The sequence below is a fragment of the Sinohyriopsis cumingii genome, chromosome 7 (assembly GCF_028554795.1).
Source record: "Sinohyriopsis cumingii isolate HCF-2022 chromosome 7, ASM2855479v2, whole genome shotgun sequence".
Classification (NCBI taxonomy): Eukaryota; Metazoa; Mollusca; class Bivalvia; order Unionida; family Unionidae; genus Sinohyriopsis; species Sinohyriopsis cumingii.
Genome location: NC_142967.1, coordinates 134852545 through 134869793, shown reverse-complemented (window position 1 = coordinate 134869793; position 17249 = coordinate 134852545). Strand labels below are relative to the sequence as shown.

The 17249-nt window shown below is 33.7% G+C and overlaps 1 protein-coding gene across 4 annotated transcripts in view; it reads left to right on the top strand.

The window, feature by feature from the left end:
* LOC149796181 (uncharacterized) overlaps nucleotides 1-17249 on the top strand; it is a 92191-nt gene that overhangs the window by 17620 nt on the left and 57322 nt on the right. For all 4 annotated transcript variants that reach the window (XR_016422499.1, XR_016422500.1, XM_089966127.1 and 1 more), the window contains 3 exons: nucleotides 4625-4760; nucleotides 8888-9117; nucleotides 14392-14440. Coding sequence is in view for 2 of the 4 variants with exons in the window: in XM_089966127.1 (XP_089822253.1) it covers nucleotides 4625-4760; nucleotides 8888-9117; nucleotides 14392-14440 (415 nt within the window). In the remaining 2 variants the exon portion in view is untranslated. The remainder of the gene's footprint in view (nucleotides 1-4624; nucleotides 4761-8887; nucleotides 9118-14391; nucleotides 14441-17249) is intronic.

The window sequence follows — 17249 nt, the reverse complement described above, 5'->3', positions numbered from 1 at the left end:
TCTTGAGTCAGAAGATTTTCTCAATTGCGGAGAATTGTCTTAAACGAGTCAATGGCTGATGACAACGATAAATGTCAAGTCCATGTAATAAGAAAAAAATTAACCAGTTACAAACAGAGTGACAAAAAAAATAATCACGATTTTGATCTCGATGTTGAATTTATCATGACGCTGAAACAACAACAGAATAATCACTGTGCGAGCTGTAATTGTATAATGTTGTGGCAGTATTTGAGTAATAATCCAAGACAGTTCACCGTAGATAGAAAAGATAATAGTCGCGGTCATACACGACAAAATGTGATGCTGACCTGTCTTGAATGTAATCGACGTAGGGGTGCTAGTTAAGTGATCTGGGCAGTAATTGTGTGTCTTCGGGAATTACTTGTAATTGTTCACGTGTGAATCCACGTTGAGGAGCAGTTGAATCCAGTCTGTAGATTGCTGGTCTACCAGTGGATCTAGTTATGTTAGATATCTTGTGTGTCATGTGCTCCAGATAGGATCAGTCGCTCTTTTTTTACCACCTTCAAGTTCACCTGGTTCATATAAATATCTAACAGTGACATTACCCAGTATCGGTTGTGCTGAAAAATCACGTTGTTGTGGTATATTTTTTTTGGTAATTGCATTAATAGGCTTCATGTTGGTTGTTCGAGTTATTTCATTATTTAATGCAGTTATCACGCTTGGTAATCTTGCAACCCATTCACGCGATCTCTTGTCCTGAATGAATTCCTTCGCATACTGATATCCAAATAACCGCTCAGCAAGTGTTCGACCAAATCGCTCAACAATTGCCAGGATCAGCTTGTAATAGATTTGGCCATCACAGACCACCTCGTTGATAAATTTGTTCAAAAGCAGAAGCAACCTCAGATGCTGTTTTAGTCGTTAACGGTTCTGCATCTTTGTATTTACTTGCAACATCAACTACAGTTAACGCGTACTTGTATGTTCGATAACGAACGGTATCATGTGGTAGAAATAATATATCAGCCTGATGAACTTCATTAGGAACACTAACATTAAAATGTGCAAAATTAATTTTTCTAGGACATGGTAGATAAATTTGCCATATTGCCTGTTTGGATAACCAATCTGCTGCAGTATCACATGTGACTTTTGCTGCACTGGCAAGTTTACTAATTGCTGCGCTACCCCTCCAGTATCCTCTTGGGGAATAATAAATCGACTCCATTATAATTAATTACCAGTGCCTAATACAAGCTTAGATTTCATCGCGGACTTTATTAACCAACTGGCTAACCTTTCTTTGAGAGATTTATCAGTGATGGAATTTAGCGCGTGAATTAATTTCACATCCGCGAGATGCCTATCTTGTAGATTTTTACTTTTATAAGCCACATCATGGACATGGCATGCTTTATCGATAGCATTTATTGGTTCTTCTCCGGGTTTTGGTTGATCTTGGTCATCAAGTCTGATATCAAGTCGGATTCCAGGACCACAGTAATTATATCCGGGAAGATGTTTTTCTCCTGGGTATTTAGCCCACAGAGCTCCTGGAAGTTTTCCTAACTTGGCGGCAATATCACCTCCGTTTTTTTTTTTTTACTTGACTTTGGTTTTGGCTTTGGTTTATCACCTGCTTTGGGAATAAATTTAAATTTCTTTGTACCGCATCGCTCGCACTTGCCTGTAAGTGCTGATCTGTTATTTTTTGTTGTAACAGTTGTTAGATCACTTGTACGTGCTCTACATTTCACACAATATAGATCCATATTTATATTATATTATTCTAATGGAGATCACTAACTTTTCTGCTACAAGGAAACGAGAACTGGTTAAGCACCATCCAATGCTACCAAATTCTGTCCGAATGATTATCACGGGTCCATCTGGATTGGGTAAGACTCAGTTGTTGTTAAATTTAATAATGAAGTGGATGAAGTGGGACAAGTTGTATTTGATAGCCCCGTCTGTAGATGACCAGCGTTGTTATAACGTGTTGAAGGATTTTAATGAAAGTGCAAAATCGTTAAATGAAAACGGTGATGATGTTGTTGAATTTATTACTGATATTGATGAAACGCCGTCTTTAGATGATATTGATGAATCCATTAACAATTTAGTTGTATACGATGATGTAATGCTTGACAAACAGTCAATCCAGCTAGAATATTTTTGCGTGGAAGACATAAAAACACAGATGTGATTTATGTTACTCAAAAATTAACACAAATACCACCAGTAATCGGAGAAAATTGTAATATTCTTGCTGTGTTTAATGGAGTTGGTAAGTACACGCTAAGATATATTTATCAGAACTGGTGTGACGGTGATATGGATTATAATCAGCTTAGAAATATATTTAGTCAGGCTCAGTCAACCCCGTATGGTTTTATAACGATAAATTTATACAATCCTCAAACACGGTATCGAATCGGGTTACATAACATTTTTGGATAATTTTTTGTACCTCGATAAAGACCTTAGTTTTCGAAAAGGGATGCAGGAAGCAGCAGGGATGGCAACGACAACAAAGGGCAGCAATGACGGCGACAATTGCATTTACATAAAGTGCCATTCGGCATTTGGAACCTTAGGATTCGTGGTTTTATAAAGGGCTTATTTCGGCATTTGGAACCTTCTAAAAGTTGTAGGATTCGCCGTCCCTGCTGTTGTTTGTATACAAATTGGTTTATAGATATAGGGAAATTAATGTCTCACCATATAAACAATGACGTAATTAATATTATAATGATGTCGTATTGTTTATTTACAAACATATTGTAAAGGAATGATGTATTCACGTAAAGAACATCTATAAAGATGATGCAAAAGTGCTAGAAGGAATAAAACTTTAGTATTTTTCTGATCTTCTGTTACATTATTTTTTCTATGTATTGTAAACTGCCATTGTAAAGCCTCTGCTGAAGAAACCAACACTAGACCATAACGATTTAAAGAACTACTGTCCTGTTTCTAATCTCCCATTCATTTCAAAAATCTTAGAAAAGGTTGTTCTATCCCAGCTTGTATCTCATCTAAATTCAAACAGTCTTTTTAGCAATGTACAGTCTGCATATCGCCTTTGCCACAGTACTGAAACTACTCTTTTAAAAGTAATTAATGACATTCTCTCTGCATTGGATAGCGGAAAGATTACAGTTCTCACACTCCTTGATTTGTCTGCAGCATTTGACACAATAGACCATGATAAATTACTTCACCGTCTCCAGCATGTATTTGGCATTCATGATACAGCCTTACTGTGGTTCAAGTCCTACTTGGTCAACAGGACACAAATTGTATCTGCAAATGGAATACACTCCAACCCAGTTGATCTATGTTGTGGTGTTCCACAGGGGTCTGTTCTTGGACCTGTTCTCTTCATTCTGTACACTCAGTCACTCTCAAGTGTCATAGATCATCATCCAGTGTCTCACCAATTGTACGCTGATGACACCCAAATATACAAATCTAGCCACCCAACTGAAGTTGATGCTACCATCCAAGGTATAGAGAGGTGCATTTCTGATGTGAAATCATGGATGACTTGTAACAAGCTGCAGATGAATGATGATAAAACTGAGGCCATTCTGATCACAACACAAAGACTTTCTCATTCACATCCTTTACCTCAAACAATAAATATCAGCAACACCAACATTAAATTCACACAATCAGTACGAAACCAAGGTGTTACTCTGGACAGTACTCTTGCATTGCACCAACATGTCATGAACATATGCAAGGCTGCATATCTTGAGCTGAGACGCATCAGCTCAATTCGCAAATATCTTTCAGTTGATGCCACTAAAACACTTGTGTGTTCATTAGTACTTTCAAGACTGGACTATTGTAACTCAATTCTGTCTGGTTCATCTCAATATCTACTCCAGAAACTTCAAACAGTTCAAAACACAGCTGCTCAGATCATACTTAGAGTACCACGATCAGAGCACACCTCCCCACTGCTCTATACCCTACACTGGCTATCCATTCGATCCAAAATCAAACACAAAATTTGTTCTCTGTGCACTGTCGGACTCTAGTCCAACATACCTATCCGACCTCACCCATGTGTATACACCAGCAAGATACTTACGCTCCTCTTCTGACACTCGTATACTCATTATTCCCACTATGAAAACAGTGTTCTTTTGCATACCAGGACCCAGCAACATGGAATGAATTGCCCACTGAACTTAGACACAAAGACACAGTGATCACATTCAAGAGGGCTCTCAAAACTCACTTATTTCGACAGCAAGAACAAACTTAAAGACCTAATAATGTTTCCTACGTGAAATATTCTCAGCATGTTTTTTATTTTTTAATGTTTTTCTAATTTCATGTTAGTTTTTGTAATAATATTATTATGTTTCTTATCTTATAGGTGTTGTCTAATGTTGTGAAGCGCTTAGAGTTTCTAAAGATTAGGCGCTATACAAAGTCCTCATTATTATTATTACTATTATTATCCAGCATATGGATAGATTAATTTTTTCATATATATATATATATATATATATATATATATATATATATATATATATATATATATATATATATATATATATGTGTGTGTGTGTGTGTGTGTGTGTTTATGTGTGTGTGCATGTGTAAGGCTTTATAATGCAGATTTTCATTTCAGTGTGGCTAATGCCTCCATGATACCAACTGATTTCTCCCAGCTTCAAAATATCCAGTCTGAAATGTCTCAATATTCCCAAGACTTCTTTAACTCACAGTCTTCACAACAGCTGTCAGGGGAATCTTCGCGAACGGAGGTATGCAAAACTCATTATAGTATAATCTTCTTGGCCAAGCATCCTAGAATTCATAATGGACCTTTAGAGGGTTTAGTTCAAGAGACAAGAGTTTTGTAGTTCATCTTGCCAGGACAATGAAAAATCATTGTTGGACAAGTGAAATTTTATTTACAGTAAAAAAAGAACAGAATTTGACATTTTGATGTCATTCAATGATTGTGGGGCTGTTAGGTCAAAATTGGAATTGTCCATCCCTGGTTAGATCTACATTAGGCTTTACCAATAAACCATGGCACTGAGTATAGTACTTTTAAACAGGAAAAGTATTCACAATTACAAATTGAGTTGGTGCAAGAATAGTGGGACCAATAGTGACACAAATTCTGGGAATAACAAAATCTGGAAGCCGATTTAAAGCTCTGATATAAACTAGATTTTGAATACTTTTTTGTGTTATCTGACATTTTGTAAAATTTTGAATTATCTTTTTGTATCAAATCAAATGAAGTTTTGTATAAAGACTAATAAAAGAGCAGATCAAACAACCAAAGTTGTCAAGCATTCACCCATTTCTGAATGGACTATTCCATATAATGACTTTTTATATTATATATAGAATGAAATCTCCACGAATAAGCTTCAGAACATTAAATCCGTCATTTAAGAGTACACCCCTCATGTACTAATTGAACAGTACAAAAATTGACTTTTGACATAGACGATTGTCTCACAAAATAACTGTTGCGTGTTTTTGTATAAAATAATGGAATCTTGTTGGGTGGTGTACCAACAGTTAATCTAGTTCCCTGCTCTGTGAACTCCCGATTTGGCAGGATACTATTAAACACCACTTCATGATTCAAGTCTTTTCATGAAAACAAAAAGCAGTGACGTAATACACAGATTTTTCATGTACATGTGATGGTTGTTGAAACCAGTTGGAACAATCTTTCATATGTTGGACATCTTAAAAATAAATATTTTTTAAATAGAAAACGAACTTCATTAGAAAAAGCGCATTATTAAAAATTATTAGCGACGTGATTGCAAAATGAGGTTTCAATCATTAAACAGCTCAGTTTTCTAATTGCCCCCCCCCCCTCCGTTTTCTCAGTGTCAAAGCGATTATTTTCCATTTTGGAAGGTCCCTCGGTAACTTGCACCTCACCTATAGTGCGGTCTATGTTTGTGGACCCTGTTGTGCACGAGTTAGCGAAGGAGAGGTGTACACACAATAAGCATGAACTATCATGAATAAGAGAAGATGATCAGGATGAAAAGTTAAATCTTAAGTAATGAAGTTTAAACAGCAAGTAGTTTGACCAGTTTTTGTTGCCAAGATAGAACAAAACATTGTGCTAATTTGAAAGTTATGTCAAAAGCACAGGCAGAAGAATTTTTTTTCAATCCTGGTGGTTCAGAATTGATCAAGTCAGCCCATGTCAGCTATGTGGGACGTAATGAAAGTGTTCATTCCTTTAAAGATGAAAATGCAGCAGAAAGCAACACTTTTACTCTGTCTGACAAATTGTCAGACTAAACAGATGAAGCTAGACAATGCTGTTTGAAATACCTATTTCATTTATCAGAATGAGCTCATTCAGCTTAATGTTTTTTTAAATTATTTGCAAGAAGTATTTTGACATCCTTAACTCTTTACCTTCTGCAAGTACTTGCTGCCCTGCCTACTAAGCCAGATAAGCAGCCTGCCTTCTAGCAGCTGTTTGTAGGCTGAACCCCAGAGCATCATAATAGCTGCAGAGTGAGAACTTCTTGAGTTATTTACATGCTGTCTACATTTTCTGTATCAATTTTGTCTCATGCAAACTATGTAATTTAATGAAAAATAAAATTTTAAATACATACCAATGTTTTGTGCCACTCATTTCCACCAAAAAGTACATATAGTCCACAGGAATCAATGTTTATATTCACATATTTATAATAAAAAAATATATCTCAATATATCTGTTTAAAATGTATATTAGATTATTTTTCTCACTACTAGTTTGCACACCAATGTGTCCTCTATTTTATTGCAGATTTGGTAATTTTTATGATACTGCCTGAAGGACGTAAAAAGAAATCTATCTCCATTGCATTTTCTTCTCAAATAAATGTTGGCCATGAAACTGCTGTAAAGTCATCCACGGGGGCCCTGCGTGGCCAAGTGGTCTAAAGCGCTTTCTGTTACGGATCACTACCATCTCACCTCTGTCTATGCCAGTTCGAGTTGCAGATTCAGCCAATGTGGGTATGTGAGAAAGCTTGCCAGTAGCTTCTCGTGGGTTGGTGGTTCTTTCCGGAGTTTTCCAGGGTTCTTCCTCCACCATTAATACTGGCCGCCATGTATAGCCTATCGTGTGCTGAAAATGGCGTTAAACCTCACAACAACAACAACAACAACAAAGTCATCCACATTTATCGGTCTCACATGTTCCTACCAGATTTGATTATCTCGCATTTCATCCTCAGATTCAGATAAATCTGAAATGTCAGGTGTCGAAACAGGACTTATCCTTCATCTTGAATCTGATTAAAATCAATTTCATCACTTTCAAATACATGAATGTTGACATTTTGTATTACTGTCACCATTTACCTCGTTTTCAATAGAATTTCCCGCTTATATGCTGTAAAACTACTAATAGAATATATTCATCATCTTATGTAAGGACTATTTTCATTGGCTAAATATTATAAAAGAGAATGGATGTTTGTAATTTCATCCAATACAAAGCTTTAATATGAAACATGTATATGCGTATCTAGGTTTTCCTATCCCTTGGCCGGAAACACATGTTTTAAGTCAGAATATAAGAGATAGTTACTTACAGATGTATTTCAGTAGTTGTTTTAGTTTTATCTTTGACTGAAATCATTGTAAGTATATCTGATTAAACAAATGGCTTCAACCCTGATATAATCACATTATGCCCCCATCTCTGCTTTTCCCCAACATCAGATGTCTGCATATGTTTTCGAGTTTTCTTGAGAGATATGTACATACATGTTAAAGTGCCATTTCACATCCAGTGTTTAATCTACAGTTCTGCCCCCTCTCATCAGCCCCTTCTTAAGATGGGCCAACTCTTGGGAACCACTGTATTAAAAAAAAAAAAATGAAAAGCACTTTTGCTTTTAAACTTATTTATATATATGAATGTCTTATATTAAAAGAAATGACTTAGACCTTGTTTAATCTGATTCCCCTAAATCTCAAGTGTACTAATGTTATAAAGTAGTTGTTGCATGTGGTGCATACATATTGTTGCAGTAGTGTGTGTGTATGTGTGATTTGGATTTTTAAAGTAGCTTTAACAATTTTTCTGTCATATCGCTATGATGTCTGCAGTGTGTCAGTTTATAGTGATGTCTAGTACTGGGGCATCATGCCACAGACATGTAGCATGATGTCCTCCACCCAGTCACATTATCCTGACACCAGGCCAACCAGTCCTAACACTAACCGCTTAATGCTGAGCGCCAAGCAAGGCAGCTGTTAGTACCATTTTTGTAAGTCTTTGGTATGACTTGGCAGGGGATCGAACCCACGACCTCATTGTTGCAATAAAAAATCAAGAACATGGCTCATTCATCTCATTAGCAGGAGAAACAAACTAAAAAATGATTTAGGCAGATGGTGAACTCTTGACTTCATACAGATGATAAGATTTCTCGCCGTAGAAAGATTACCAAGACAAATGTTTTGTGGTAATGTTTAATTGTTTTTCAAAGCGTATTAGTTGCTTTATGTCACTGCATTTCAGGGTAATAATTTGGAAATAAGTAGCATGAATTTTTTTATCTTTGACCAGAAATGTCTTACAAGGCTTTAGAGTTTATTGGGAATAGATAAATTGCACAATAGAATGATCCAGTAAAACAATCCACCGTTTGAATTTAGTTTTATTCATTGGTTAGTGATAAACTGTCTTATAAATGCTTCATGTAAAGCATACCTTTCGGTATTCACACATTCCCAGCCAAGTATTTAGATGTATATACTTGTTGTCATACTTTTTAGGGGGATATCATTTGTAATATGACTATTATGTACATCAAATTTTAATTGACACCCCAAGAAAATGTTGTAATACCATGCCAAGTCAGACCATTAACATTTACTGTAATATATTCTTCAGTCCCAAGGAAAAAGTCGACCAGCCATATATGAGAAGTACATGTCCAAATCATCCCTGTTCAGAAGCAGCAGCCAGGGGAAAACAGGTGGGGGCCTTGGGCCATCTGTCAAACTTTCTGGTAGCCATGATCATATCACCCATATTCCAGCCCAGAGAGCTAGTTCTTTGGGATTAGGTCTTCAGCAGCAAGTCCAGATCAATAAGAATAGGGCAAAGGAAAGGGATGAAAAGTATGTACAAGTTTCGTGCAGCTTTCATATGTTCTACATATAGTTATAATGTTCATTAAGTGCTTTAAAGCTTTTATAAAGTCAGCTTATCAAGGGAAAGCTAATACTGGAAAATTGAACCTGTCCTTTTGGTAATGTATGCTTGCTCCAAGCATAATATCCAAACTTTGAATAAAACAAAATATGTAATATTTTAAGGAAATTGTTTTATCTTTTGAGAGATGAATAGGTGGAAAAAGCTTTGGGAAATTGCTAAATATTTAAGTAAGAGAGATGGTTTACTGATTTTTCCATGACAGGCATTTCTACACCTGTCTCTTCAGTGAATGCATTTCTGCAAATGAAATTTCCATGCCTGTGTTTGTAAGTGACTGCCACACCAGGTATTTCTTGTGGAAAATGTTGGTATAAATAGAAGAGTGTTATGCCATAGTGCAAAAAGAAAATATTGCTAATGAATACTTTAAGTAAACATAAAAACAAGATTTTGGCAATTGAGCAGAGTAACTAAACCTTTTAAAGTGCAGTAATTATTATCAAATAAATCATGATAAAACTGTATATTGGCACATAAAAGGATGGCATGGGTAGATTAAAAATAAGTGCAATGATAGTAAACAGAAAGCCTTGTTGCTAATTATTGCATGAAGTAAGATTCTTAAAATTGCTCAATTCATTATGTCACATAATAATTTTCTTTCTTGCATTATTTTGTACAGGCTTTCGATTGGCATCACAAGGTCATTTTGTATCTATCTTAATAACTAAGTCTGATTTTGTAAATAAAATCTTGATTTTTTGCAATCTATGTAACATTATAATAGATTGATTTCTTCATAAAACCTACAAATTAAATGTTGGTAACTGTAAATCTTTGAGTTTTGTTTAATTAAGTCTACATTTTTTATTATTTTGCTCTTCCATTTTCAGATCTAACTCTTTATTACTGATCCTCTGAAGATTTAATTTCACTTTTTGATTTTCAGTAGATTTTTTTAATTTATATTTATCACCTATCTGCCTGTCATGGAAATGACAGCGGAAATGCTGGATGTGGAATTGCATGTCATGGAAATACCAGTCACAGAAAAACAGGCATATCAGAGAGAGAGAGAGAGAGAGAGAGAGAGAGAGATGTTTAGGTAATAAAAAACTGATAGGATCTTTCTTATAATTGCCAATCCCTATGGAAAATGGTTTTACTTGTCTTTTTGCTTTGAACAGTTTTGTGATATTTTTATGCAGTGGCTTCAGAACATCAGATAATTTTCCAAGTCATACTCTAACCATGGGCACTCATTAAGTCAAAATGATTGAAACGTTTATGTTTCGTAGTATCATACTGGTTATTTTTGTTTTTTAAACAAGGTCAGTAGATTTGTTTGTAGAATCTTAATAAAGTTTTCCTTTTTTTTGCCTATATAAAACAGGAGTTCTATTTTTTCAGCCACATCAACAATAATGAAAGCTAGCAGAATGATTTATGAACACTTATTTTATCCATTTACTTAAAAATTATTATCCAGACATCTTGAATCAATGATATGCATCAAAATCTTTGACATGTTGACTTTTGAAAATGATCTGAGAACACAAATTTGTATCCATTTAATTTTTGGCTAGACAGTAAGTATATATCAGTTTCCTGTAATTAATTCAACAATTGATCATTGAAAACCTTTTGTGGGTGCTAAATTTTTCAGTATAACAGTCACAATTTTAATGAAGTCATGGTGGTTAATTGTTAGAGACTTTTGCCTTTTGTTTAGAAACACACTTGTCAAAGAAATCTCACAAGTTACATTATTAACAATTATCACCTACTTAAATCAAAGTCATTGACATATATCAACACAATAGTTGACAACCCAGTTGTTTTGAGTCCACTAAGCTTACAAACTACCCAGGGTCAGGTTAGGGCTTGGAAATCATTGAATCCCAGATATGTACAAATGTTACGATTAAAATGTAACTGATAAATTAAAAATTAAATCATTATTTCTTATTTGTCAGAACTGGCCTTAAATAGTAAATAAAGAACAATTTGACAACTTAAATTATAGTATGTCTGATTAGTTTATACAAATTATCACTAACTGATAACATGACAGCAGTATATATGTACATGTAAACAACAGTAATCATGAAGTAATAATAACATTTATTAGGGAACAAAGAAAATCTTCTAGCTCTAATTAAATTCATGTCACCTCAAATTTACATTTTGACTTTATGAAAAAGTTTTTCAATGTAACTTATCACATTCAACCAATTAAGCACAAAAACCCTCTAACTGACCCATTCCATAAGATGTTTAACAAAATTGTTGGTAAAGATTTTCTTCTGACTACTGACCTAATTTCATTCTTAAAGGAATTATTTGCCATTAAAATATTGTTTTGAAATATGTACTTTATTAGTAGATTTCTTCTGGTGTCTATTGTGCTGATTTTTCATGTGGTATGTTCATGCTTTGATATGAACAGTAAAGCAGTAATGCTTGCATATTGCAGCTGGAATATTATCCTCTGAAATAACAGATCTAAGTCAAAAATGTAGACAACCAAATGACACTCCTGTGTGTACTGTTTACATGGTTTTAACTATATACAATTGTTACATTTGTTAAATGTACGAGATATGCAATAGTGGGGCAGAGGTGGCTTTTAAAAATGACAATTTACATGCAGAATGTACTCCAGAAATGAAGTAGACCTTTAAAACTAGTATGACTACTTCCTGAAGGTCTGAAAAACAAGGTAATAATGGGTGTAGTAACATTGTTATGGATGACAAACAAGGAAAAGTTGTATAATATCATAAAAGGCATTCTCATTACACCAAAAGCATTGTTTACTCAGAATGACTAAAAATGCCTTCATGGAAGAGCTGTTGCTTTCCAAAAGTGACTGTTGAATGGTTGTTGTTTGCAGGAATTGTTCTACTGATTTTCAAGTTGGAAAAGTCTACTTTTTATCTTGGCATGGCTCTACCAAAGGTGTCAATCCCTTGACCAACTGTTCTAAAATGATAAGGTTTATAGTTGTTTCGAGCTTTTTTAAGTTAATTTAAAAAAATTGTTTGCCTGGAATGTTTACTTTTTGACACTTATTTTTACTGTAAATGTGGCAGAAAGAACAAAAAGAAAAGAACAAAAATGGTATCAAATGGGACAGAGTGATGGTCATTTGTTCTTTCTGCAACATTTTATGGTCACTAAACTTTAATGAGATAGATGCCTCCAAGCTGGATTGCTTGCTGTAATGCCCTTTGGTCTTGAATTTAAGCTGAGATGATACACAATTGTAGGACAGAAAGTCACAAGACAAAAAGTGATAGAAAGTCAGTCTGACTTTCAGTTATGAAAGAGGTGTAGGACAAAAAGTTACAGGACAAAAAGTCACAAGTCTGATTTTCAGCTATAAAAGAGGTGTAGGATAAAAATTCACACGACAAAATGCCACAATTATTTTTGTTGGAGTTATGAAAAAGATGTAGGTCAGCAAGTCACAATATGGCTTATGTAATTTTGAAGTCTTCTTGCTTCATGAATTAGGATCATGATTTTTACATTCCCTTTCCTACTATACTGAACAATTTTTTATATTCAGTTTAAGTTTTTAGGCTACAGTACTAAATTTACATTTATTGATGCAATACATGAAACATTTTGGTTGTGTTCTTTCATGTTATGTGTAGTATATTAACATATAATGACATTTTTGTCCTATTAAATCTAGTTTTTATACTTATACCTTTTTCTGTATAAAATATAATTTGATAAAGAGAGACCAGATATTTTCTTCAAGAATGCACATTCCGTAACCTTCTTTACACAGCCATTATAGAAACAAAACATGCCACCAATTGCTACATTCTTATCAACATCACCCTTCCTGTACAACACACCTGCCAGCAAACCAAACAATCAGTTTCTAACTTATTGTCAAAACAACACCTTCATAAAATTAAAACACAACTGCTCTGAATTCTATATATGTTTTTCATCACTATTAATGTTACCATTTTATTATACTAAGACTTAAAAGTTTTCAAGTGTGTCATTTTGTCCTATAACTTTTGCCGTACATGCTCATCAGAACAATAAAAATATAAAGTGTGACTATTCATCATGACAGTACAGATCTGAATTGTGGCTTTTTGGTTTATGTTTCTGTGAATTATTGTCCTGTGACTTTTTGTCTGTTTACCAGGATATGCTAATACTTGCAGAATGTGATTTACAGTCAGTTTATTACACAATTCTAGTTATAAAAAATAAACAATTCAGCTAACTGTGTATGTGGAAAATAACAGTTTCATAGAGTGCTAATTTTGTAGTTCAGACAGGGTCCATATTGGAGGAAGAGGGGCAGGCCTTTTGAGTGTCATTGTGGGGTGTATCTTTATTTATTTCTGGCTGGAATACTGATATTCTAATAATAAAATGTTTAAATCTTGGTAATCTGATGGCAGACAATTTTCATAGCTTTAATGAATGTCTTTAAATGATAGATAGTTTTATATGGAATTAAGTTTTAATATTGTGCATTCGTGGAGATGCCTGGTTAAAAGCAAAAGTAGTGTGGAATAAGGGGTTTATTGCACAGTGGAACCTCACAATAAATCAGTGATTTGCAAGACCTGTAACTCTGAACTAATTTACAGGGTTAAGCAAAAATTAAAGAAATCAACCATTTCTGAGAAAATAAGATGTAGAACTTGTAGAAATGTTTCTTCTTGTTATTTTAATGTGCTTAAAAAAAGACAGTCATAAATTGCATAAGCATTGTGCCACCTAAGTAAAGTTGAAGAACAAGTTGCTTCTACCATGGTAACACTTTATGATCATATTCTCTTTAATATTATATATTACTGACCATAACTTATTTTAGATTGTCCATGAGTTATGGAAATTATTGTCCACAAAAGTTATTGGATTAATTCATAGGGACCCAGGACAAGAATCAAATCTGTTTGTTCTCTGTTAGTGAGAGATTGGTCTTTAGGATATAGTATTTCTGCTTCAACTAAATTTTGGTATACATTTTTGGAAATTTTGGTTTTAACTTGCCCCATTTTATATGGTGAAATTTAAGTACTTAATATTCTTGTCATATGAAGGTTTTAAAAATTATATGCCTGTGGTATTTTTTAGTTACATGCATTCTGCATCATTTTTGAGAACTGCACCATGCAAATTATTTTATTTTACTTTTTTTTTTAAATGTTCATTTCCGTTGTTATTTAACATATAGCACAAACCTCTTACAGGGATAATTTGGATGTGCTTCTTCATCTTGTTCAAGATTGCTCAGATACTGTAAGTATAACCTGCATTCTTCAGATGTTCGTCATGTAAACAGTGGTATTAATAGAAAGAAATCATAAAAAAATGTGGTTGAAGTTTTATCAGCAGTAGACTTTAACATGTAATTATATTTTCACATGCTTAGTAAATTGAGGCAAAAATATAGACTTTGATCACAAATTACATGTGCTAACATCAGCAAATAAAGGCCTTAAATTGTAATAATAAAGAATACACACAACTTACATGCAATAATGGGTAAAAGACCATGAAAACAATTTAATTTTATGTAGAGCAGTAAATTGATTTTCCTGTCGTGGAGAAAGTGCATACCATAACTTACTCAGAAAAGTGTTATTAGCTTTCCTGATGGTACACTGCAACAGAAGTTGCAACAAAGTTTGCATTCCCGAGGCTTATTGGGTATAAAAGGCAAATTATTATTATTGCCACATATATATGCCCTTACATGACTGGTATCTGAACCAAATAGATAAATATTTACATTTGACTTCTTTTTCAAAAGACCAGGTTATTTTTTGAGAAAGTTTTATTTTTAGAGTATTATTGTTTCAGTTTCAGGTTAGTTTTTTTGTAAAGGTGATATGAATAACTATAGACCTATATCAGTGTTATCATCACTTTCAAAGATTTTAGAAAGACATGTTTGTAATGAATTTAAGAACTACCTGGAGTCATTTAATTTACTACATTCATAACAATCACTACATTCACAACAATCAGACTTCGGTGAAGGACATTCTTGCCAGACTACAATAACTAGAATAGTGGATAATTTGTTAACAGCAATAGGTTATTGTAACTGTTATGACTCTATGATCACAAACTTGAAGTAACAGAAAAGAAGCAAAACCAACAAGATTTGTAAAACTCAACAATTTAATTATCAAAGTGATAAATGGAAAATGTGAGAGGAACTTGCAGCATAATGAAATGAATCCAAATTTGTCCTTATTAAAGTCTTTGAAAGTCCTAAACATATGAAAAGTCCCATATAATTTCAAGATGGTGTTCTCCAGAATTCTTTCAAAGAATTTATCACAGTTCCAGAATAATGTTATTGTTATGGAATCTATGTATGAAAAAGATATTAAGTTTTAAGTCACAAGTAATTTACATTGTACCTTAATAGTGTCACAAATAAATTTTCTACCAATTATTCATTAAACAGTGTTTAAGCCATCTCATGCTAATGTTATTGTCCAAATAATGAGCACATCCTATCACCACTGAACAGTCCAAACAAATGTTTTTCCTCTTGAAAAATATCTAAGTACAACATAAAATACATCTGCAGACTTACACCAAGAACCCCAAAAAGTGTGAATGACTCCAGAAATCAGAATGAAACTGAATGCTTAACTTTCTCCTTATATACACTGTAAATTGCGATCATATTTTATATGGACCCTATATGACAATATACACTATTAATTCATGATATACAAAGTTACAATGTACTATATTCACATGACCTCATGCAACCAATGGGGAAGCCACATACATGTAATTCTTCTTGAAACAGCCATATCCCATCAGTCACTGAGAAACTATGCCATAGGCACTATTTTAAGTCTTATTATTACGATTATTATTACCAATTGTCAACAAGTATGTAAACAACTATTTATAGAACCTGTTTTCAACAGAGCCAAATTATGCACACAATTTATAGCAAAAAAAAATTCTATATAGTTGACCACCATGAATAAAAATTATGAAAATTAAATAAAATTATGTACCAGAAGTTACAGAAAATTAGATATATATATAATAACACATCCTCTCATAAGGAAAAGAAAGATTTATGTAATTAAGCTTTCTTTTTCCATATTAATCAAATATAGACATGACAAAATTTTGCAAGGAAAGGGTATAATGAATGTACCAAAATCTATACAAAACAAAGGAATATGAAGCTCTTGTACTTGTGAAAGTGCATCTGCTATTACATTTTATTTTCCCTTGATTTGATGAATATCAATGTTGTATTCTTGCAACATCAAACTCAATCTTAACAACCTCTGGTTTTTATTTTTCATTTTGTTGATGAAAGTAAGGGGGTGTGATCACTGAATATAATAATTGGAGAAAGAGCAGAAAAAATCAATATACATTTCAAAGTGTTGTAAAGCCAAAATTAGAGCCAAACACTCCTTCTTGATAGTATAATAATTTTTCTGGTGCTTATTTAACTTTTTTGAGAAATAGCACACTGGATGATCTACACCATTTTTATCTTCCTGAATTAATACACCACCAACCCCTACATCACTTGCATCAACATATACGTCAAATGGCTGATTGAAATCTGGAGCTGAAAGAACTGGCGCCCTCTTAAGTATAGCCTATAATTTATCGAATGCCTCCTGACATTTGTCAGGCTGTTAAAACTTGGTCTTATTTCTTAATAAATTTGTCTGGGGTTCAGCAATTATGGACAAATTTAGCAAAATTTATGATAATATCCAGCCATACCCAAAAATTGCATCAGTTGCTTTTTACTGATAGGTACAGGGAATTCTGAGATAGCTTTCACCTTAGATTCTACAGGCTTGTCCATGTCCCACGATATATATTAAAAATTTGACACAAGCTCAGCAAAATTCACTTTTACTTAGATTAACTGTCAGATTTGCCTCATTCAAACGAATGAAGAATTGCTGCATAGTTTCCAGGTGATCTTTCCAAGAATCGCTGTAAATAATGATGTCAGTGTATGCATCACAGCCATCTATACCACATATTACCATGTTCATTGAGCACTGGAATCTAGATGGAGAAGTCTTCATACCAAATG